Here is a 25,087-nt window from a genome sequence, read left to right on the forward strand (position 1 = left end):
AACTGCCCCCACAGGACCCCGCAGTCACACCCCTTTGGAAACAGCAACGCAGAGGAGGCTATCCTGCACTCTTCTGGAATGGGCCTTTGAACTGCAGGGAGATAAATATTAGTCATTTCTTCCTACTGGGGGTTTCAAAGAGCAGCTAGATGTCGGCTCGTCCTGGTCAGGCTGCAGTCCCCGAGGGGCCCGACATGCTCTGGGATCAGGTGTGCTGCTCCACGTGTGGTTTCACGGTTTTGTGGGGGGAAGAATCCCCAACGTCTTCTGCACATAATGTGAACTTTGTCAAACCAGTGGAGCAGGTGACACAGCAGCACAAGGTGCCTGTTTGTGCTGGTCAGGAGCAGGGAGCTGTGGAAACCCTAGTAAATGTCTGAAGAGGGGTTTTGCTTGTAAATATTGTAAACGTGTCAGAAAGACATGGGGGAAAAAAGGCATACAATACAATATAAAAGCAAGATTATCATTTTTTATTTTGTAGTTGATCACCTGCACAAAATAGAATTATATTCAATTGTTTAATTTGTTCATATTTACATATTTTCACATTATTTCACAACTGATCAAAATGTTCATACAATTTTGACAAACTGCACATCAAGAATTAAATCTCAGATGAAGTCCTTTAACCTCCTTTACTGAACAAATCCACAAGAGAAAGTGCTTACTTTCAATATTACTTTGCAAAACATTCAGCAGACTTATTGGCCTATATTTTATTTAGAGTTTCTACTTCAAGGATCTTGATGGTTTACAGTGCATCATTATAGTTAATTTAAGCTGAAAACTGAGAATGACTCTTTTTAAAAAAAGAAGTACTTCAAACGTACAAAGCGCAATGCAGACATCAGAAGATTCTTTGCAAACATCTCACTGGATGCAAATCCCAGATCTTCCAGGTATTGCGAAACAGACATGAACCGATACGCTAGCAAGCCATTATAAAATTTATTTCAGGAAAGCACAGAGGGCTCTTAGTACCACTGGTGTAGACAAACGGGAGCAGATTGTGAATACAAATATAACCTCACCGGAGGTTATAAAAAAAGGACAAGCAGATGTGAACTGGCAGGTGGAACAGTAGCATGACAGTTGTTGCTATCGGTTCTGCTCTTGGGTCCCGGGTTTGATTCTACACTGGCGCACTATCTCTGTGGAGTTTCCTTGTTCCCCACACATTTGCCTTGCTTGTTGTTGAGACATGCAGAAGAGGGTTAGGTGATGAGTGTGTGCGTGTGTACCCCCTGTGAGGGACTGCCACCCTTTCAGGGTGAAATCCCGACTGGCTCTCTGTGCTTCCTGGAAAGGCTACAGGTTAAATGGCAGTCTCCCGATAAGGGAGGGAATTCAACCCAGAAAGAAAAAAATGAGTAGCCATTAGCCATAAAGAAGAAAATGTTGTCACAAGCCGTACTATTTCAGAAAAGAACACATTGAAATGATTATATATAATGACAAAATAGTTTGGGGCATTTTTGCACAAGTGATGTCAGTCATACACCCAGCATTGATGCTTTGCACTGTAAATCATAAATAGTGGCAAAAGTAATCTTCCCTTATCTGCACCACACCGCTCTCCAGCTGTGTGTTAGCCTTTCTGGGTCACTCAAATACAGGACAGCTCCACCTGGATTAGCCAGTTGCTAATTCTTCTCTCAATCTCAGACCTCTTCCCTACAGCTCTCCAGGAGTCCAAGTCCTGACCTGAACTTTGATGTCGTTCGCGCTTCACAGCATCTGCTTGCACGTGACAGAAGTGCAGCTCCTCGGGATACATACAAGCTTTGCAATTTAAGCATTTAAAAACCAATCAGCTGGAGTGATTCAAATCTAACGTTTCGAAGTTAAATGCCGCTTTTTGTATTTGCTCTGCAGATTACAGTAGAAATGGTTTTCGAAGCTGAAACGTGTGCTCTGGCCCCCTTTTCCGATGCAGTCAGTCTGCTGCTGCTGCTGCGCTTTAAGCCACTCGACAACTGCCAAGGGAGTCCGGGCTCCCTGGGAAATCCTTAAAGGATTACTCTTGATTAAAACCCACTTTCCCACTGAGCTGGTGCAAGCCCAGGAATCCCAGCAAGCCTGCCTTTTAAATATTTCCTCCCAGCACTCCATAACGTGAACTGGAGAGCCTTCCCGTCTCGTACCGAGGCCGGAGGAGTAACTTGGGCCCCGTGTGTCGTCTGGGTATCTTCCATTTCCTCACCGTGCACCGCGGCTCTCAGAGGGAGTCGGTCCGTTTCCTGGCGAACACCGCAGACATGCTCTTGACGATGCTCTTGATCCCGGCCGGCTTCTTCAAGGACGTCTTGGCCTCGCGGATCCGCTCCACGAGCCCGTGGAACACCAGCAGCACGCTGTGGTAGTTCTCGGCGGCAGACACCTCGTAGAAGGCGCAGTCTGTGGACAGCGCCAGCAGCCGGCCCTCCTCGCTGGACACCGTCCTGCGGTGGTGCAGGTCTCTCTTGTTGCCCACGATCACGATGGGCACCTTCTCCACCCCCAAGTAATCCTTCTGCGCCTTGATGCTCTGCACCTGCTTGGAGACGCTGTTGAAGCTGGCCCTGTCGCAGATGCTGTAGACCAGCACAAACCCGTCCGCCCAGTGAATTCTCTTCTCACACGCGGAGCTCTCGCTCAGGAGTTCCTAGTGTGGCAGGAGGGGGGGGGGAGGACACAGAGGTTTCAGTCTGGTTTCAGAGCCAAGTTTCCAGAATGAATATCTTCCACTATGAAATGCAATCAGTTTTCTTAAGCGAAGAGCTGGAAGTGTTTTAAAGACTGGGGATTTATTAGACTTAAGAGCACTTAGGATCACTCTGGGATTCAATGATATGAGCTGGTTATGGTTCTGTCTCTAATGACTGACTAAATGGGGTTTAAATAAATACTGGAAAAAGAAACTCTGAAACACCCAGCAAAACACACTCTTTATACAGCCCAGGACACACAAAGTTCCCATTACCAATCTCAAAAGTAGACTGTTTCTAACTTGGTACTCCGAGAGTTCTAGTCAATTCAGAAAACAACCACCTCAGCTTCAGGCTGATCAATACGTTTGCACACGGACTGATTTTGGAGCAACTCATTTTTAAGCAGTAAACCACAGACCCAGTTTTACACTGCAGCAGGAACAATAGCTATATGAAAGCACACAGCTACTGTATATGGCACATCTGATAAACATAAGTACGTACATTTTCTATTGAGCTATGTTTTTTGTTTATTTAATGTTCTTCACGTATTTTAATGTATGTATAAAAACAAAACAGTGAAAATAAAATTCAAAATTCCAGTGATGTATTTTTACAGTTATTTTTCCGTCAGAAATACATGTACAGTAGAAGATCTTTACAAATGTTTTAATCATTTTTTTCCCTTACACATACAGTACCTGTGAATAAGGAGAATCCCAGATATTGAAAGAAATCTCTCTGCCGTCTACGATAACATTATGGCTGTAAATTGATTCTGGGGGAAAAAAAAGAGATAAAGATTCTTGTTTAAAGACTACAGTAACAACACCATTTCATGCCAATGCAGTATAAAAAGTAACTCCGATCTTTCCAAAACAATCGCATCTATTCTGCGTCAAAACAATTCTGTTTCGCAACGTGACTACTGGCTCACTGCGGTTGTACTGGACCTCAAAACCGGGACTACACTTAGAGGTGCAGCCACGAAAGTAAAAATTCATTACATACAGTATAGAGGCTTTGCATCCTAAAAATATAGACTATGAAGCCTAGCCTATGGAAACAAAGCCTATAAGAAACTATAAGAGGTACTGTATAAGCCTCTTTAATTTAGAGCAAAGCATTTTTTATGCAAGGCACTGTATCAGATAAAGGCGAAATTACCGATATCTCCGTACTCCCCGATGAATCTGCGCGTTAGAAAGCGGACTGTCAGAGCTGCAACGGGACAAAAAAAAGAGCTTAATTATTTACCAGACATTACTTAATGATAAACCAACAGTACTAGTAGGTAACGTGGATCAGCTAACCCAGAGGTGGCAATTAGGTTCCTATTGTTTTTAGACCTGCAACCACACACTAAGGGATAAAGATTATATTTCTTGAACTGCCTACAAATAAGTGCACATGATTAATTCATTATTTTGATTATCTTAACTTACCAGATTTCCCAACGTTATCTGTCCCTAAAACCACTACGTTCGTATCCATCTTTAAAGCATGAAGTCCGGTCATGTCTGGTGTGAGCCTAGATCCCGAAAAGTTTGCTTTGGAGGGAGACAGGCTTAGAACCATTTGCAAACTTAAGTTTTTACTACCCGATAAACTTAATCAATTACAGCCCACGCTGTCACTTCTGAGACCGACTGCAGCGACTGGTGTATAAGAGCACCCTTAGGAATGTGCCACTATCGGGTACAGACGGGGGGTGAGTTTCTAAGTATAGCTCCAAACCGCTAGAGAAATTCAAGAAAAGGCAAAATTATTAAAACCTATATATCTATAATTAAGATATTGATATTATACATCAAAGCTGAATGGCACCGTTCTATTTTTTCAGCATGTTTTAAACACAGAATGGTATCTCCCAAAGGCCTGAGAACACTTGCCCCATGTGCTCCGTATATGCAGATACAGAAGGTGAGGACGAGGGAGGTGTTGACAGAAACTGGCAAAACAGAAAAACATTCATCTCATTTCTGGAACTCCGTGTGCTGTGAAGGGAATTTGAACCCCTAATATACAATAACGCGCACACAAAAACCAAATAATAATGATAATTAAATTCAACTATTGCATTTTTTTTAATTTTAGGATTATACGAGCTGCTTACCAGAATTATTTCCATCAGATCCTAATTCCACTCAGTGAAGATATTAATACACAAGAATTGAATTCGAGAATACTACTATTCTAATACGATAAGGCAGTTCTATCTAAATAACGTTTACTCGCAAACACCTATTTATAGGCCCTCGTGTTTTCGAGTAAGGTTATCATGCTTTCGCTTCAGAAAAACGAAGGAAAATGGTGAGTTTCGTCCTGTTCAGGTGCAAAATAAACATACCACTAGGCGGCAATATGAGCATAAGAACCGTACCAAGAAAACCGATCTTAAAACGTATTTGTGGGTCCTGAAGTCATCTATAAATTATTGCTTGATACTGTGATAAACGGAAAATAAAATGTAGCAAAACGGTGAAATGGTGATTCGCTAATGCACTACTGTGAATCATCAAACAAATCACAGAGAAGTCTAGTACGTAAAGAAAGTCGGAAAACAGTCAAAATTAGAAACAAAAATTAGTCTATGATACAATTATGGAAAAACTAGGAAAACTGGATACAATTTCCAAAAACTACACAATTTGCCAGCATTTGAAGAAAGATGTTTACTTACTGCACAAAGCTAATTACAGCAATGAGAGTGAGAAGTAATTTTCTTTTCAAGGAAGTGTAGTGAAAACGCCAGAGAGAATCTATTGCGTTATTTTATGTACAACATCATCCACCCGTTTTTGAAGCTGCTTTATCCAGTACAGAAATGTGGGGGGTAATCAGAGCCTAACCTGGCCAGAAACAGGCACAAGTCAGGGTATTGCCCTGGACAGGACAGCAGTCATCGCACGGAAAAACACTCACTCACTCACGCCAGAGACGGTTGTTACACATGCCAATTAACCTACCAGCATGTTTTTGGACTGTGGACTCAGAATATGAAGATTAACATAGTGTGTAGATGGAGACAAAGTATTTACTGTATACTTTATTTGAGCAACTTACTATACATTTCTCCTCTCACATGGTACAAGACAATGGAAAGAGAAGCACTTGAAAACCTTGGAAAAGTTGGTTTTATAGATAGATAAGACTTTATTGATCCCGAAGGGAAATTGATGTGTTACAGCAGCCCAAGACAAGCAAAAAAACAGACATTAGAATAGATGAAAAATTAAAATACGTACAGTAATACAAGATAAATATAAAATAAATAAAAATAAATACACAGGTGTGTGCAAAATATGATCATAGTCACTGTAAAAGCAATAAAATATGTGCAAAATGTGCATAGATATATACAGATTGAGTGTCCAAAAAAAGTACAATGGAGCAACATTCTGTCCATAGACGAGCAAATGAAGGGCTAACAGTCCTAGCCTTGGGCAGCGTTATACACCCTGATAGCCGCCGGGAGGAAAGACCTGCGGAAACATTCCCTTGAACACTGATTCATAAAAAATGTGTAGCAGTGTTCCACACACACCAAAGGACCTGAGCCTTCTAAGAAAATAGAGTAGAGTCGGCTCTGACCTTTCTTGTACAGGGCGTCAGTGTTACCAGACCACTCCATCTTATCATCCAGGTGTACCTCTAAGTACTTGTAGGACTGCATCCCTTCTTTGTCCTCACCCTGGATGGAAACAGGGTTCAGCGGAGACTTATTCCTTCGAAAGTCCATGACCATTTCTTTGGTCTTGCTGCTGTTTAGTTGGAGATTGTTAAGATGACACCACTCCACAAAGTTGGTAATCAAGCTCCTATATTCCTCCTCCCTCCCCTCTCTAATACACCCCACAGTTGCAGAGTCATCCAAAAACTTCTGCAGGTGACATGCCTCAGAGTTGTACCTGAAGTCAGAGGTGTAAAAGGTGAACAGGAATGGAGTAAGGACAGTCCCCTGTGGAGCCCCAGTACTGCTAACAACCTGTTGGACACACAGCTCTGTAGTCGTACATACTGTGGCCTGCAGGTCAGATAGTCTATAGTCCAGGACACCAGGGGAGTGTCCACCTGCGCTGCCCTTAGCTTATCTCTCAGTAAAGGTGGATGGATGGTGTTAAAGGCACTGGAGATGTCAAAGAACATAACTCTCACAATGCTCAATGCACAATTTATGGTCTGGCCAAGCTAAAAATATGCTGATTTAGGATATTAAGTGTCTTTCCAGGACCAGAATTTGAGACCTCCAGTATGTGTACCAGGGTTGAGCACCTCTGATTTAATTAAACCAAATGAGACACATTGCTGACAAATGCCAAATAATGCATTACTTCTGGCAACCTGCCAGAGCAATCACAGTTTCAAATTATTTCACGTATCAAAATTAAATTAAACACTTTCATTTTAAAATAATTAAAAAAGCGATAGTCACTATGTTCATTTTACAGCCCATCTAGCTCATTTTGTTATTAATAAGTAATCGATTCAAATAACTCATCCATCCCTTTCTTTAAAGAAGCCAGAATAAATTCAAGATGTTCTTGAGTATCACCTTCAAGAACATTGCTGGTTAGCTTGTTCGAAACCCCCACATCCTTTAATGTCTTATCCCGTATTTCAGTGCTGCATCGATGCTTATCTTTGTGGTGTTGGAACAGGATTTCTGAAGAAGGGTTTTGGAGCAGTAAGGAAAGCTGCAGTTAGGAGGCGAGCTCACTTCCAAAAATGAAATGATGTGGAAATTGTAGGTCTGAAACAAGTTGTATTATATAACCTTTCTGCACTCGGATACTGATATGATCACTTCACAGTACTGGGATCCCAAGATGAAAGAAGGGAGCCAGTCATGCACTTATTCTGCTTTTGGTAGCTTGGTGGAAGCCTGTTTAGTGTCCCTTTTACTGCAGGCAGTCCCTCCCAGACTCCAGTTTTACAGCAGATGGTGTGGATTGAGCCCATTAGGTATCCAAGCTCAGGAGTTTTCAGCTTCCCTGTCTGCTTCTCTGGGAGGACAGGAGCCGGCTGGAGACAAACATGGCCTCCCAGGAGGAGCCCAGCCTCCTCTCTCAGGCCGTCCTCACCATTGTGCCAGACCTGTGAAAGACAGGGGTAGGCCCTCTTTAAGTCACCTAACGCAGGCCATGTGGCCTTTACAAAGAGGCAGCAAAAAGTAGATATTTTCTGTTTGATCCCGTAGAAAGGATGAGGGTTAATAGAGCTATCAGTGGATGCAATAAATACTCTCATCTCGGTTATTATTGCTCAAGCATGTCTCCCTAGAGAAATGCCATTTTAGCATATATTAGACCTTTTTATTTAATTTTTAAAGAACTTCACCTGTGGGATATTTTCATATATAGGGAAAATCCTATCCTTCCGACATCTCAGAATTGCAGCTCCAAATTAAATCATACAAAGTGTATTAAGTCTCTATAGGGAGCTTGATGTGTTTAATCAGCCTTGAAAAGCGAGACCTGAGTGGAGTTTCTGCCACACGTAGTCCTGGGAAATCCTTGTACATGGTAGGTGGGCTTGTGTTCAGCAGCATGAGAGCGCTGGGGATGCCAGGAGGAAGGGCAACAGATGGGAAAGGCACAGAAGGGTGGATTTTATCGTCATGCAACGACTGCTAAAATACTCAAGGGTTGTGCATTCCAGGAACGAACACCTGTTTGTTTGGGAAATCTCAAATCCTCATTCGGTGGCCTTTGCAGAGACACAGCCAGCCACAGAATTTGACAACAAAGCCTATATTCTGTCATTTCATATATCAATTACTTACAATGGGTGTGACCAACATGACACCAGTGGGTTTTGCACAGATGATCTCAAATGTTAAAAGTCTTAAGTCTTGTAGTCTTGTATTGTGGATTGTGTTAATCTTACTGTATTTTACTGGGTGTTAATTTTACTGTAATCCAGCAAGGATTAACACCCATTTAAAAACAATTACACAAGGATGATTTGTTGTCTTTTCACTTACATTCATTGCATAAAAGAATTATCCATCCAGAATGGGGAGAACCTTTCTGTCTCATCAGGAGTGGCGAAGGCAGGGACAGCACTACTGGGACAGCAGAGATATGCATGACACTGTCTCAAGACCAAGTGAGGACACGGCCCCTTATAATTTGCAGAATCTTTGAGGTGAAGCAAGTTTAGATCAAGGGCTCCATTTTCACATTTATATTGAGTTTTGTCTGAGTTTATTTTATTCAGTTTCTATTGCACTATTATCTATTATTGTGTAACCTCATTTTGTCACATTAATTTTGCGATTGTTATCGCCCCGCATTGAGCTCGTAGAAAAGACATTTCATTGCCAGCAACTACTGCTGCACACTGTATTGTTGTGTATTTGATAAATAAACTTTGATTGATTGATTGACATGTTTTCTGCAAATAAAAAGTAAAATAACACTCTCAGACAAAACAGCAAACACATGCTGTGTTTCTCCCCCAAAACTCTGTCTCCCTTCACTTCCACTCTGGCTGTTCTGCTGTCTCCCCTCCTTCCATGCGGTGCGATCAATAGGCTATGCTGCCACCCAGACAAAACCAAAAACCGACGCACAGCTACGAATGTCAGGAGAAAGAGAGCCTAGCACTCTTTTGCTTTTTATATAACTGATAAGCTTACTTTGGAGGGAGGACACACAAGATAACCAAATGTTTGACAACTTGGAGTGGAAAAACCAATCAAAGAAAAGGTATCAGCCATATCAAAATATGAATTCTTTGATCACATTACGCCTGCAATTCTTTATGCTATCGGTTCTTTGGGACATTCCTCAAGCTGGTGTTTTTAGCTGTGCTGGCTGAGCTGGGTGCACAGAGACTCCCCCTGCTGCCCTAATGCAAAAACATGTCAGCAAACTTTTTTCAAGGACAAATGCAGACAGAGGGAATGCCTGTGGCCTAGTGGCATTGCTATCAATTTTTTAGAGACATGTGCTTTATGATGCACTTCGGATGGAAGGAACATTTTGAACAAACATTTCATAACAAAATGTCTTCAAAATAATTATGTGGGATTCCTATCAAGATGTTCCCTGAGGCAAAGTTGGATGCAGCAAGCATAAGAGAAATAAGGGACACTCAGCTGCTCAGAGGGTTTGGCAATTTTTAATTTTTAAACTAATGCACATTTCCCTATTGAAGATTCAGAAAATCTGTTTTTGTTCAGAATCCGCAGGAGAGACGAGGGTAGTGCCGTCATTTACAAGTCAGCCACAAGAGGGCGCACCATTCAAATGTGAACATTAAAGATTACTTATTAAATAGTCCTTGCTTATTTGCAAGGGACAAAAGACTAGTTTTGAAATTTAGAGAAATTGGGGAAACTAGTAATGTATTTATGCTTGCATGAACATTATAATGAATCCTGACTTTTTAAACATTAATAAAGCTCAATAATTCCAAATTTCAGGAGTTGCACTGGATTAAAGAATGGAAATGGTCACTGGTATGTTCTCTAGCAATCCATTTGCTTTAACCTCAATTAAGACAACTGACTGCAAGTTGGAATGAAAGATTGTGAGGTTTATGGGTTTGTATCCCAACAGCCTGTGGGGTGTTCTCCTTTAAAGCGGAACCTAACAAAGACAGTAGTGAGCATGGGAAAGGGTTTAAAAATTGTTCATTTTTTATTATCGATGTAACATTCTCACCCTCTCTTCTGTACAGGCAGGTATATCTATAATCATGATAAAACGTCCCCCCCATTTTGTTCTACCTGCATGTTCCGTTGGATCCCTGAGCAAGGCCCTTAACCCCAGCTGCTCCAGGGGTGCTGTATAAACGGCTGACCCTGCGCTCTGACCCCAAGCTTCTCTCCCTGTCTGTGTGTCTCATGGAGAGCAAACTGGGGTATGCGAAAAGACAAATTCCTAATACAAGAAACTGTATATGACCAATAAAATGATCTTATCTTATATACTTTAATTACACAAATGAACCTTTCAAACTAAATAAGAAGAGAATGAAGCTGGCTTCTTCCCTGAATAGTTAAAATATGTTCAGTAGATGTTGTGGTGAAACTGATCTATTTTGTGGTAATATACCTGTACATATACACTGCATCAGCAGTGGTCAAACCTTATCTGGGTGAGCAAAGACCCAGCAGATATAAAGTTCAGGCTTTAAACAGAAATTTCCAAACACTCAGAACAATTTTATTTTGTCCACTTAGGCACGTGATTTGTGCCATTAAGCAGAAATATATAGCTCTTAAGGACCTTAGCTGGTCATTCCCGAATTAAAGGTATGACATCAAACAAAACACATGCATTCTAAGTCTTTACACCAACCTGATGATTACAGGGTAAACTGGAAGGAAATGCTGGACTGTGTATCCTCAGGACCAGGTATTCAGGAAGATGTTTGCACATTAACCCCTCTAACACTGAATTAGACACAGAGCCTAGAGATAGCTACACACCAGCACCCTCTCATCTAAAAACCAAGCTTTTAACAAGCAGGCACCATCCACGCACCCTGTGAAGTCGACACACCTTTGTAGACACCGAAGTTCACGTGAACATGCTGACAACCCTTTGCAATCAACATTCATCCCCTTTTCAAAATCGGTGAACTACTTAGAGCTGTTTTTGTCGCCCTCTGGTGGAGTCCAATAGATCGCGCAGCGTCCTGCCCCCCCCCATCTCATCCAGGACACCCTATCGCCAGCATTGTCATCTTCTCCGAGACGAGCACTTACAAAAAGGACGAGGAAGCCACAGTGTCACCTCGTCGTCAGGAGAACAATAGCAATTTCAAATAGAAAAAAAAAATCTATGCAATTGAAAAGTATGCCAAGATAGTTTCCGCCCTGATTCAGGGCCATGTGATGTCTTTGCCGTGGATATTTACTCAGTCAGAGAAGGCCTTTCTAACACGGGCCAAGGATGAACTCATTAATGCCGGATTATGAAGTTAACGACCTGAAATCGACCAGTGCCCCCGAAAGGTGAAAGGAGTAGTGAGCAAAACGCTGGCTGGTCAGCTTGTATCGTCCCGTTTCCGGAGTTTAAACAGAATAATTCACACCGACAAAAAAAGCAGCTTCCCCCCAACTCATATGAAACATTTCGAAAAAGCTTCTTCTTTTCGAAAACACGTTATTTTGGTCATTATTGGTAAATATTAAGAAATCTTTAATTCATCCATTTGGTCGTTACATTTGGATTTTTTTTTTTGGCTTGAACGCACAGTATGCTGTTCTATAAATCCATGATCTATTGTCCTACACCTTTAAATGTAGTCACTTCAGCAGTAGTAGGACGATTATGAGTACAATGTGTGGTTCTTTATGTGTGTGAGTGACGTGTATAAATCACTTGGATTTCAGCTGTTCTCGTTTTTAAGAGAAAATCGTGTGGGTGAAGCATGACAAAACACTGTTAAACAGTTGCCCTTTAACACTGTTAAACATTATTGACCTTTAAGTCATTAAAAAAGAGGAAAAATAATAGCAACTAAAACATTTCTGCATTTCCCTCCTGGAAGTTTATAGCTTTCCCTGGTAATGACACTGGAGTGATGAACATGACTAATTAGTCTGATATTGAGAGGTCACACAGAAGGGCAGTGCTAAAAACCGCAGTTCATGCAATTTGCTTCCGAAACAGTACCGATAACCTGACAATTTCATGGTATTTGTCCCTGATAATAGGTTCTATTAAAAATGCACACACTGCTATTTTGCTGAAAAAGAAAAATGCGGTTTTAATGCCGGGCAATTTGAGGTTTCCAACTCATAACAGCTAATACGCTTAAGAGACTCGCACAAAGGAAAATGCTTTTTGCATTATAATATAATAACTCCATCCCCATAGAACGGCAGTCTAGGAAATGGGAGAGGAGCGCTCGGATAGCTCTACTTTCCTATACTACCCTGTGCCTCGATGCGCTTTTAATGTAATCCCACTGGGCTCTCAATTTTGTACACAAGCACATTCTGTCATATTCGACATTGGAGGAGGACCATGAGGAAACGCCGATGACCTCATATCTAAAGTGGGGTTTATTTGCATCTTTAATGATTTTTATAATTATTTGATCAGTGTTGTACTAACTTTGTAAGCCTCCACGCAAGATTATTTGCATGTAAATTCAACAAACACCTAAAAGAAAACAAAAAGTCATAAATTGAAAACGCAACAAATGACTATTGGAATGAATACATTGGTTGCGATTTTAATTCCCCTCACTATATATCCTGTTGGTGCATGCTTTAGAGAAGATAGATGCCTTTGGATAATAATTGAAAGCCCCGGATTGCAGCAGGGAAGTCGCAGGACTGCCGTTCGAAGCCCATTCTCCGTCCTTTGAAGGGGCTCTCGGGACCTCCCAGGCAGCGCTTACGAGAGTGCAAGACCTGGAGCCGCACGCAGTTACCGGACAATCGCGTGAGCAGACCGCCTCCCAGCGGTGAAACTATAAACAGGTTAAAAGCGTCAGCACTGGCTCAGGCTGGAAACGGTCGCATTGTCCGTTTAAGAGACATGCCCCCAAACTATAATCAGCATTCGTACATGCATCTTGTCTTTCTCTTGACGAAGGTGATAATCTAACCACACCCCCACCCCCACGAAAAAGAACAACTTTAGAACTAAATGTAAGAAAAGTGGTAAAATGTGGAAATGCCTCATTTGAAACAATAAAAAAACAATGCCCGAGGTAATGCGTTACAAATTACAGTACATTAAAAAGGAAGGTGTTTTTAATTTGTTCTTAAAAAGCTATTAATCTTGTAAAATGCTAATTGCAGTTGTACTGAATATTGAGCTGGAAAATGAAAGTGAACTGCAGATCTTAAATCCTAATATATTTGTGTAACCCGTGTGCTGCTCCAAGCACACAGTGCGACTGAGAGGAAGCAGAGTGTCTCTCAACCGGGCAGAGAGATTCAGAGAGGCGCCAGGCTCCCTTCTTCATGGGAACCGCGGAGGGACAACGTGAAGCAGCTCATGAAAACCAGAGGTGTGTGGCTGAGGAACCAGCAGTACCTGCATAGACCCAGGAGCAACATGCAGACTGCACACAGACAGACACTGACAGCTGGGGTTCAAGCTGTGGCCCTGGATCTGTGAAAATGCAGCACGAGCCAGCACACCACCTTGCTGCCCTACTGTATATTATTAATAGAATAAGAATAAGAATGGCAGAATACCTTAAACTGGCCATTAATTTCAAAAGATGTTAAATAACATCATCAGCTCCCACAGTGCTGTTATTTTATATATATTACTCGCTTTAATATTCTCTGTGGGAGGAAAAATGTCTGAGAAGCAGATTTTAGTGTGAATGGGCCAGATCAAGAGGGTGTTTTGCAACTGAAATTGCTTTATTTGTTTTCAGCGCTTTCATATGTACAGGGGAAATACTGTAAAAAGACACATTTTCCCATTATTTCTTCCCCTGTGGCCATGACCCTAGCAAAGACAGCAAGACCAGTCTACCATACCCTTCTGCAGGATCTCCCTCTCTTCCTCATGCTGAAATAAGCTGTACAAACTGGCCCTTGGTCTACAAGCCTGGGTAGTTTCCAAGGGGATAAAACACGAATTCTGTTTTAAACAAGCAATTACTATAATAAAACCCGTATATCACTGAATGTTCTAATTTGGATGGGGTTTTTATTTCAAGACCATTAAATATGCAGGTACGCAGATGGTTGGGAAAGTTTAAGGTCTGAGGTCAGTGCAGTTTTCCACAGGAAACCTTATTGGTGAAACTTTGGAAAAATAGTGATATCACTTTATAACATACATGACTGGCTTTGTATTTAATGGTGATAGCAGAAGTTGAGGAGGAAGGTTAGATCCTAATCTCTCACACTTCTGCTTGCCTGTGTACACTGTATATAAGTCTCTCACCCAGGACTTCCCTTCACGTCTCTCTCACCACCACCCCTCCTCCCCATCTAAACCCTTGGAGCTGCACCCTGGCTCATTCCTCACAATAGTGAGGGGGGTCTGGGCAGCCTGTCCTTGGATATCCTACAGCCAGGCTGCCTTTCCCTCAGGTAGGCAAATCAGGCCAAACACTTCATACAGTACATGTTCTGTCTCTCTATCGCATTATTAGTTAAATACCAAATGACTGAATGACGGCATTATACAGAATGTTTATGGCCACCCAGTGAATTTCAGCTAGCAAAATACGCTATCAAGACATGCGACCAAATCTGCTTCAGATACTGACACAGAGAAAAGAGAGTTCAAGTCCTGTGTATGAAATACATTAATGGCGTCTTCAGTCCTGGTCCCTAATGATTACTGTGTTCCATGATTTTGTGCACATGCTGCTGATCTACTGGTGCTGGAAGGTGAAGTATACAGCACTTGATTATTTTTTTTTGTTCGGCTTGGGCTTTTTCACGTCAGAAATGTATCATTTTCTCATTCGCTCCCTCAGTTCCCTTCCTGAAAAAGAACATTTTTTTGCCGACGTTCATTCATTGCACGACAAAACTGCTGAATGGAAGGAAATCAAAGTATAACAAAAAGAACAAATCACATGCATGTAGAAGAGATTTGCTTTACCAGCGCATCAGAAATACATTCATAAGCAGGAGAAAGCAATTATTGATTAGTTTACCTATCTGCCATACCTGAGTCGGCACTTTGCTTGGCCAGCATGGAAATTCCAGCCACTGTTATTCCTGCAAAACAGCTCTGAGCGTAGGCTTATTGTAATAAAATAGACTTGTGATTTAGTAGATAGCATTGCTTTAGAAAGCAATCCCCATCAGGATTTGGCAGCATTTAATCAAATTAAAATTTAATTTATATTTCAATTGATTTTTCTTTCAAGTGCTCTGCCTTTACAGAAATGCATTATGGCTCAGATGAGGTCCCATACAACTTGCCTCCTCTAATTTAATGGAAGTTTTTGTAGATCAATGGATGTCTAATTCTGAGGTTTACTCCATATTGTTCACTTGTTTCCCAGCTGCTGGTTGTTTTACAATGCTTCCCACTTCAGCTAAAAAATGAAAGACTATCTTGATTTCTGTGTGTATATAGAACTAAGAGCATGCCCTCCCTAGCTTGATTACATAATGATCCAGGCCAGATATTAGCTCAGTTTCCAATGACAGCCTCATTCATTTGAAGTGCTTTACTACAGTTTACTACAGTTCTGACACAGGTCATCGGGAAGGTCCTTCTTCTATGGTGACTTTCAAGGTATTTGCAGGAAATGCAGGATAATGTTTCCATCAGTGCAAAAAAGGCATTGCAATGAACTAACCATGTTTATCCTGTATTGCACAGGGTTATCCTCAGATGGATTTGCTTAAATATTTCACTCTGAATACACACATTCTGCAGGATCTGTAGGAAACTTCAGACTCTGTGGAAGAAGCAGTGCCAGAACAAGGCCTGGGAACCTGGAAGAAAATCCTGATGGAAATGCAAAAGATTATACATCTTCTACCTCTTGTCCGTCTGCCCCGTTTAATAACTACTGATAAAGACATCAATGAGAGTCACCAAATAGAGTATGATGACTGATGCTATCATCCAAGACGAAAGTGATTTAGATTCAAGACACATGTATCCACCATGCCTTTGACCTTTCACTTTCCTTTCAGATTACACATTTGCTCTAAGAGGATTAGTCTGACATTCAAGTTGCTTGCCATGGAAGGAAAAATATTAACATAGGGTTTGATTTTTAACGTTTGTCATATTTTGCTAGAGCCTCAATAAAGATTAAATAAATGTCTCCCTTTTTTCCATTTCCCCTAGATTAGTTGCCTTCCTCTGAACAGCTAATGCTGTTCCCTTGGACAGACGATCATTCATCAGATGTCTAGTCTGATAAATAATTTGCCCATGCATTTTTCCATCACAGTGTACAATCTTTCAAGAAGAAATTACAGATTGTCATTTATTGTCATACCTTGTTTATTAGACACTGCACTACCAGTGTAAATGCCCACATCAAATTGGACTCTTAAGATCTCGTAAATTAAACCATTTTTTTTACTGGAGAGTTGATTCCCTGGCAGTATGAATGCGACATTTTTGCTGTTTATTTTAGCTTAAAAGATAAGTCAAAATTTCATATATTTAGTTTCTTCTTTCTCTTTTGTTGCGTGAAAATCACAGGTCTTTTACCATACATCATTAAATGAACAGAGATGCATCTTTATCAGGTTTGCCTGATGCTCCATTTAAAACAAGTGAAAACAAAACCTCTGCTTTCCTCATAAATCACATTGCTTGAGTTCTTTGGACTCTGGACTGTTGTGACATTATTTTCGGTTTTGTGATGTGAAATGTGGGGAAGCAATAGAAAAGCAAACAGGATGACAGGATACAGAGCTTAAAGTGTAATATTAAAACAGGGCAATGTTAGGTTAAAACTGTGCAATGCACTAGTTAGACCTCACTTGGGTTGTTTTATGCAGTTTTTGCCACCAAGATACAACAAAGAATCACCTGGAAGCAATCCAGAGAAGAGAATTCCCTGTCTCAGGGGAATATGATTTTGTTCTGTTGCTTCATGGCTGTGCAACGCAACAGAACAATATAAAATAACATTCCCTTGAATATCAGCCCTTTCCAGATCTTGCACTTTTCAATCATGTCTTAAAATTAGTTTTTTAATCTTTTCTACAGCTTTTAATTTGGTATAATTGATTGTGTTAAATTGTACATTCCTGTTTGTGCTGATTTAACTTTTGCTTTATTGTAACGTAGCTAGAGGTGCCTTATCATGAAGGGAGCTATATAAAATTTATGACAATTAAATAATAATTCTTTTCATTCATATTGTGTTTTCTTCATCACAACATAATTCAATCTTTGTAACACAGAGGCCCAATTTATATGTTTCTTGTTTGCAAGCCATGGCAATCTTAGTGACGTTCGGAGACCTGTCTTGAACTTTCGACACTTCCCTTTCGTGGCTGGGACGAGCCGCACACTGAAACTGCTGGATGTTGGCTCAGTTCCTCTGTAATCCACTTTGCTTTAAGCTTCACGTGGACCAGCGTCTCGCCATGGAGACTGATGTTGCCTCGCAGTAAATTCTTCCCCATTGTCCTCCGCCTTCGGGATTGTGCGCACTCCAGCAATGACAGAATTAAACTGAGCCGGGCAAGAGCTGTAAGTTAGTATTACAAACAATCAATTTTTACTCAGTTCGTGTCTCCCAGAAAATGATCCCATTGGGGATGAAGGTTTTGAATTGAACTGAACAGCTGTGAGGTGAGAAGAAGCTCCTGAAGATCCATTTCTGCTTTGTGTATAATGAAGTATAGGATAGAGGGAAGGCTTTTGCACATGGGCTGTGTGTTTGTGACAACACATTTATTTAGCAGTCACACTAATTGCTAATTAATTATAGGGCCTGGTGAAGGTTTAAGAGTGTTTCATGGGAATTGTGTATGTCTTCCTTGTAAGGTAATACCTAAATCTTGGAACCAAAAGCCTTTTTCTCACATTATTGCCTCTCCTCTGTGCCTCTGGCTCAGGCTGCCCCATCAGACAGCATCTTCCCAAGTCACTATAAAAATATTCTACTGCAAATGCATTGAAAAATATTCATGTTGATTGTAGTTAAACAAGAATTAAAATGGGATGTTTGCACTTCCTTCCAAAATGCCTTTGGAATGACTTTTCTGACACTGTTTTGCACTTTTACTATTTGTTAAGGGACAAGTTAACGTTAAATCTACACTGAAACGTAGAGGAAAAACACTCAACGTTGCTGAGTCTTTTGTGGGTGTGGGTGTGGGAGTATACTGGAACTGCCTGGAGTGGATGGCTGTAGTTGGTTAAGTGGACAAGAAGGCCATGGATATATATTAGGTGGTTGGCGGTACAAGACAAGATTACTGCGTGTTTATTTATTTATAGAAATGCCTCCAAAAACCCGAAATAGGTAATTTAAGGCTATTTATAGTATGAGTGCCCCAGAGAATCAGCTGAAAGACCCAGGAACTGTGAGAAAAAATAATAGGGTCACAGTAATAGGGTCCCTGTGGACAGTTAAGGATTCCTGGCATGTTGTATCAACAGTACAGAAGATCATGGGATTGTATTAAGAATATTGGAGCACTGGGGACTGTACCAATTGTACAAGGTTCCCAGAGGCTTTATAGACTATACAAGAGCTCTAGCAGCCATATTCTCACAAGCTCTGCAAATAGCAAAAGGTGTCCATTCTACACAGGATATGCAACCCTGTCAGTTGAACCTCCTGGGGGATACTTTAGCAACAGATACAAGCAAAGCAGTTGTTCTTAATGATGACATTACACTGTGTGCTGATTACTCTTCTAATACTGGAATGTCACAAGTTTTGAAGAGGTTTTAGGAAGGAATTTTCAGTTTCACAGCAATTTAGAAGAAGAATAGAGCAGATGCAATTTCAAGATGCTTAGGCAACATGACAGAATATAATAATCATTCTTTGATAAACTAAACAATTTTCCAGATGTAAATATAGTATGGACTGGCTGTAAAATGTAGTAAACAAGTTTTTATATGGTTATAATAGAGTTACGTGCTGTTGAGCTTTTATTTCTTTTTGCCAAGCCTGTTGCGGTGCACTGCACAATGACATTCTTAGGGAAAGTTTTACATTTTTGACAATTCAGTTAGATTAATTAGAGGTTCAAAGAAGAAACCAAAATACGAAGGATCAGCAAACACTGTATGAGCTGCAAAGCACATTCGAAAAGACATGGCATCCATGTCGACAAAAAAACTATAAATATAAGATGAGAAACACTGACCTTGAAGAAACCTGTGGAAATGACTTGGGTGTTTATGTCAATGCATGAAGTAATGAAAACAAGAAAAAGTAAACAAGGTTGTAACAGTAGTGCTTTAATCAAGGGATAATATGTTAAAATGATACAATCCACTACTAAGATCTCATTTAGAATACTGGGTTCAGTTTTGGTCACCACATACAGTACTAAAATAATGCTGTTCCATTCCACTTGGAGGTGTTTATGGAACAAGCCACCAAGCCATATGGTTGAAGCTGCTGTCCTGGTCTCTTGTAAAAAATGACTGAATAAGATGTAAAAGTGTCTGGACGGTGGAGTCAATGGAAGCAGAAATTTAAAGGAATACAGCACACAGGCGACAGCAGATATATCTAAAGCTGTTCTCAATAAACTTTCTTTCAGTTTTTCTTATAAACTGCTCTGGGGGAAGACTTTGTATGGGTAAGATCATACCAGAACCAGGCTGGACAAACTTGTCAGTGCTGCTATGCAGACCAACAAGACACATTCCTGTGTACTTTGTACTGTATCTTTGCTATGTTTGAATTCCAGACGTAGCCCAACAGTTATAGCCCAACGTAGAGACCAAAAAGTAGTGAAGCACAACGCATTCACATAATAAAACTCCTGCTGAACATTAATGTCCAGGGCAGGACACTCTGCAGAAAGGAAAAGTACAAAGTCAATAAATTGATCTCGACCCTTTAATCATGAAAATCCTCCTACAAGATTCTTAGATCAATTGGCTACTAGAGATGAATAGGCCACTTCACCTTTCTCACCTTTCTTATTTTGTACCTCTTCTTTCTCCAGCTTCCCCAAGCTGCACTTTGCCTCTCCACTCCCACAGCAGCTGTCCTGCTTCTCTTCCCTTGCGTTGTGCAACGCCTGCTTCGTGGTGCCGGATGAAATTTTCTGAAACGTGTGGTCAGCGCAACCACATTTCCACTTCTGGTCTCCGGCCCGATCGAGTTCCTCATTTGTTTGGTTTCCCTTGGCTCCCTCTCTCACTTGTAGATGATAAACAGAAACTTATTTATGAGTGCAGATACAACAGTGCACATCGTGCTCTCTGTAACTGCATACAGTAAGTGCTTCATCTGACCTATTGTAAAAGAAAACAAACCATCTCAGAAGGCTCTCATAATAGCTAGTGCATCTCATACTTTGAAAAGGTATTTATTATGCTCAATGATGTCAAATTAATTAGGCAGCTATGTTAGCCTTTCGCCTCTTGCTTCAGTGACCTTCCAGTGGCAACCTTTTCTGTGTTTCTAAAAAGTCACGCAGAAATTGCTTCTGAAAGGTGCCTTTGGTGGCAAAAGTTGAACTGCCATTGCACTAATTAATTACAGTGGCTGTAATTCATGCTAACATCATAATTGCTCAACAAAGGAGAAAGAAGCAGAAATGTTCCAGGCTTTTTGTCTCCGAAACACTGAAGATCAAACACCATGTCATGCTATTAAATTGGGGGCAAATAATTAGATATGGTGCTTAGAAAATATGAATAAAATTAATTGGAGGCTTTTTGTCTTTAGTCTTTATTTATTCATTTTTGGTTTTATAATCTTCTTGTAAAAAACTGTGTGGATTTTAAAATTTTGTCAATTTCCCCCAAATCCATGCCTCTCTGAAACTCCCCACTATAGGCCACTAAAAACATAAAAATGCAAATGCCAGCGTCAGCTGACAGTACTGTAAGTGGTTGACCACCCTCTGAAAAAAATATATAAACAAAAGAAAATAGAAATGATTGCAGCCTGAGTTGTTGGGCAGAATGAATGAAAAATTAAGGCCATGCATTACAGAAGTGGCAGAGTGGAAAATGAGGAGTGCACGTATGTGTTTAACTTTATTGAATTTATGCTTATAAATAATGCTTTAAATCCAAACAAAAGCCAAGTTAACAGGTTTCTGGGCTCCCTCAGGAACTGGAGAAGGAAAATAATTTGACTCAGTAATAGACAATAATACATCAGCAAGTCAGATTACGGGGACGTCAGCAGGAATGTGAAGGGATACAAACTGCAGGCTGCAGAGGAGCAAGACTTGATCATGGTTTATCAGGTGCCATGATAAAGCTGATGATCTTGTTAGCTTCATTAACTAAACCAGCTTCAGAGGTAGATACTGTATTCCATGACAGAGGAAAAAATGTTTCATTATTGTCATTTATATAGAACAAGTCAAACATGTCTGACAATGTCTGAGTCCAGTTTCATTGTATCTTTAAATTAATCATTGCTTTGCCCTTTTTAAAATCTTGAGGTTCAAAACAGAAATACAGTACCTCATGCTGTTTGAGATTAGACAGGTTAGATAGATGCTTGTCTGTATGCATGCAATTTTAGCAATGCTCCTGAACTGCTAGAACATAATAACTTCAAGAAAGTTTACAATCGAGAGGAAGCCATATAGGGCTAGATTGTCTTCTCTTTTGTTATTTGACATGGGTAAGTAACTGAGCTATCTGTCTTAAAACATCTAGCCCACTTGGCAGGTAGTAGCTAATTTATCCAAGGATTTTATCTAGCTATTTTTGGAAAGAACCCAGGATATCGACTTAAGCAACAAGGCTGAGTTGTTACATACTCCCACAACCCTTTGTGTAATGAAGTGCCTCCTTTTCTTGGTTGTTAACAAATTTCCTTGCAGTTTTCACCTGTGCCTTCTGGTTTGTGTTTCACTGTTCACTCATATTTCACTGTTCAATGTTTTGCAAAACACATTACTGAGCTGTCTGCAATTCTTTTCTAGGCTGCTGTATTTCAGTTTCAAAACGCTAAAATTGTTCTCATGCTTCTCATGCTTCTGCTATCTCCCAAACCATAATCTTTCAGATTGTCTGTCCAGCTATAGTATTACCCTGTGTGCGTACCTTCAGCACTGCTGATTAAACAGACGTGCAAAGGCAGTAATATAACTGAACAGGGTTAGATTATGAATATTTGCTCTGACTTCTCAAAAAATAAAACTGCATAATATAAGTAATATGTGTGGAAGTGCACCAATCCCTTCTTAGTATCTAGTTGCTAGTAACAGGATTTCAAAGCTTTACCTGAAGCCTGATCAGGATGAAACACCCATGTTTACTGCAGGGCAATTTAAAAGAATTGACCTTGCTTTAAATGAAAGAAATAGACAGGGAGACGATAGACACACTGGTGTCTAACTGTGCAATTTCAAATATGTGACCCTCTTTGAATAGTAATATGCCAGCCCAAAAACTGACTATTGTATTTTCCCAGTGTAAACTGTGTTTAAAATAACACATAAAAAGGTAATATAATATCACTAGAGCCCTGTAGGTCTGACTAGGCCTTCACAGGATGTCTGAACAGGGAGCACTTTCCTTGTCGCTTGGTTAGCTGGTGTACTATACTGTATGTAGCAAAGGAAAGAACAGTTTACTAGAAAGCTATAAGGCCTGCACTACAGGACTCTGAAACAAGTGGTACTGAAGCACAGTTTGCCAACTATTTTCTGTAAAACACTGCAAACAAAAGCATCAGTTCAATGGTTAAATAAATAATGATAATTAGTTATTTTATCAACGCTGTCAATTGAAAAGACAAAACTGCTGGCTGTAAATGAAAATGTTTGACCTCTTAATTTCTACTTTTGCTTTTACAGCTGGTAATATATTATTTCCTAATGTAAATGTTTGTAATCATACAGCACGTTCTGTACAAATACAGTATGTGCATATACAAGTCTAGGGGAGGTCAATGAACAGTAGAAAACATTTTTCATACCTTAATAAAGCAATTACTTTGGCATAAAGATGATTTCTCATCTTCTGTGGAAGAACTTCATTTATCACTAACGATTTAGTCATGCAAAGTATTTCTTCCCAAAATAAGTCATTTTTTGATGTTTCATTAGCTTGCTAAGTTTTTGCAGTATCAATACACATTACATTATTTGCTACTTATGGTACTTGAGCCCAATGTAGCACATTCAATCAGAAAACGTTCTAGAGAAGTGCTGGGTTTTAATTTTGTTTCCCCACTAACCAAAAACCCAGTCATTTTCTTTGTAAACAAATATTAACACAACACAACATTTAAGATTGTGAAACACCATTAACTGTTATATGAAGACTGTGTGCCACTTTCACTGCATTAAGTAGTAGTGACTTGTGGAGAAGATGAATGTTATCAAATGAGGTGCAAATCAAGCTTTCCTACAGCAGACCGAATCCACATGTATCATGGATTCACACATACTGTAGACTGTATAAACAAACATATTCTTGAACACCATCTGCTTGCTTGCCCATATAATAATATAGTATAGTGAAGGTAAAGGTGGATGCTGCACATTGGTGGTGGTGGAGGGGAGACCCCATTACCTGTAAAGCGCTTTGAGTGGAGTGTCCAGAAAAGCGCTATATAAGTGTAAGTAATTATTAATTATTATTATTAAAGAAGTCAGCTACAGTGCTGAGAAAAGGTTGGGGTTGAGTTTGGAGGGTCCCACCTTATATAGTAAAGATAAAAAATGTTGTGAGTTTGGTCGTCACCAGGTGTGTGGAATCGAGTCATGCCACGATCTCTGGAAATCTCTGTGGACCTCAAGAAACGAGTCCCTGGTATTCATCAGTCTGGAAACGGTTACAGATTATTCTCTGGACATGATCTGTCAATGGTAGAACTCTTTGGCTTCAATGAGAGACACTATGTTTGGAGAAAACTCAACACAAGAGCCTCACCACAGCTGTCAAGCTGTTTGATGGTTCAGGGCTGCTTTAATGCCTCAGGACCTGGAAGGTCTGCCATTATTCACACAAACAGGAATACTTCACTGTGTCAGGAAGTTCTGGAAGGGAACGTTAGGCCAACCATCACTGACCTGAAGTTGAATTGAAAGTGGGTCTCGCAGTGAGACAATGATCCTAAACACACAGTGCAAGCAGATCTACAACAAAATGGCCACATAAGAAGAAAGTCCTTGTTTTCACTGGTCAAAGCCCAGACCTAAAGCCCATCGAGATGTTGTTGCAGGACACGAAGCGCGCTGTCCCTGCAAGGCAGCCCTTAAATCTCAAAGAGCTGAAGGAGATCTGTGAGGAGGAAAGGGAAGAATTCTTCAAGACCGCTGTGAGATTCTGATCTGAGGTTACAGGAAATGATTAGCCTCAGTCATTGCTGCTCAAGAGGAGCCAACAGTTACTGAATCAAAGGTTCACATGCTTTGTTACACATGGGTATTGAATGTTGTATCCTTTCAGGATAAATAGATGTATACATAAGGTTCATTTAATATATTCAATTAAGATCTAATGACATTTTTTAGGTTTCAAATATGTGAAAGTCTTAAGGGGTGAAAAACTGCACTGGACTTGTTTCAGTTAAGTTATTCTTATCTCGGAAAAATGTCTGCCATTTTTGACATTGCAAATGACAGCATAAATTAATCTAGTGCACAAATACATTAGCACAGAAAATACAGCTGTGGCCTCAAATGTATTGTCCTCAGCTGTCTGTGTATGATTGAGGGGAACCTCTCTGAGTGTCCTTGATAAGTCAAACCGAACATTTCCCTGCTTAATGAACTTCTTTCCCCAATTAACCACACACAAATGTTCCTTTTTTCAAAATGATGTTGCTATATTCTCTTCATTTTTTGC

The 25,087-nt window shown here is 40.3% G+C and overlaps 1 protein-coding gene across 1 annotated transcript; it reads right to left on the minus strand.

Moving 5' to 3' along the window:
• Nucleotides 1–452: 452 nt before the first annotated feature.
• Nucleotides 453–4,346, minus strand: LOC148659281 (ras-related and estrogen-regulated growth inhibitor-like protein A). The gene is made up of 4 exons (XM_088641353.1): nucleotides 4,139–4,346; nucleotides 3,861–3,914; nucleotides 3,395–3,471; nucleotides 453–2,647 (listed from the first exon to the last, which is right to left on the minus strand). Exons 1-4 carry the CDS (start codon nucleotides 4,269–4,271, stop codon nucleotides 2,222–2,224), a joined length of 690 nt encoding a protein of 229 aa, XP_088497479.1. The 5' UTR covers nucleotides 4,272–4,346; the 3' UTR covers nucleotides 453–2,221.
• Between the last annotated feature and the right edge of the window lie 20,741 nt (nucleotides 4,347–25,087).

This window comes from Lepisosteus platostomus, chromosome 7 (assembly GCF_059453375.1).
Source record: "Lepisosteus platostomus isolate fLepPlt1 chromosome 7, fLepPlt1.hap1, whole genome shotgun sequence".
Classification (NCBI taxonomy): domain Eukaryota; kingdom Metazoa; phylum Chordata; class Actinopteri; order Semionotiformes; family Lepisosteidae; genus Lepisosteus; species Lepisosteus platostomus.

Coding starts and splice junctions, on each gene's coding strand:
- LOC148659281 (XM_088641353.1), bottom strand. CDS start 4,271: ATGGTTCTAAGCCTGTCTCCCTCCAAAGCAAACTTTTCGGGATCTAGG. Junction 3,915..4,138: donor AGATAACGTTGGGAAATCTG/GTAAGTTAAGAT, acceptor GTCCCGTTGCAG/CTCTGACAGTCCGCTTTCTA. Junction 2,648..3,394: donor GGGATTCTCCTTATTCACAG/GTACTGTATGTG, acceptor CTGCCACACTAG/GAACTCCTGAGCGAGAGCTC.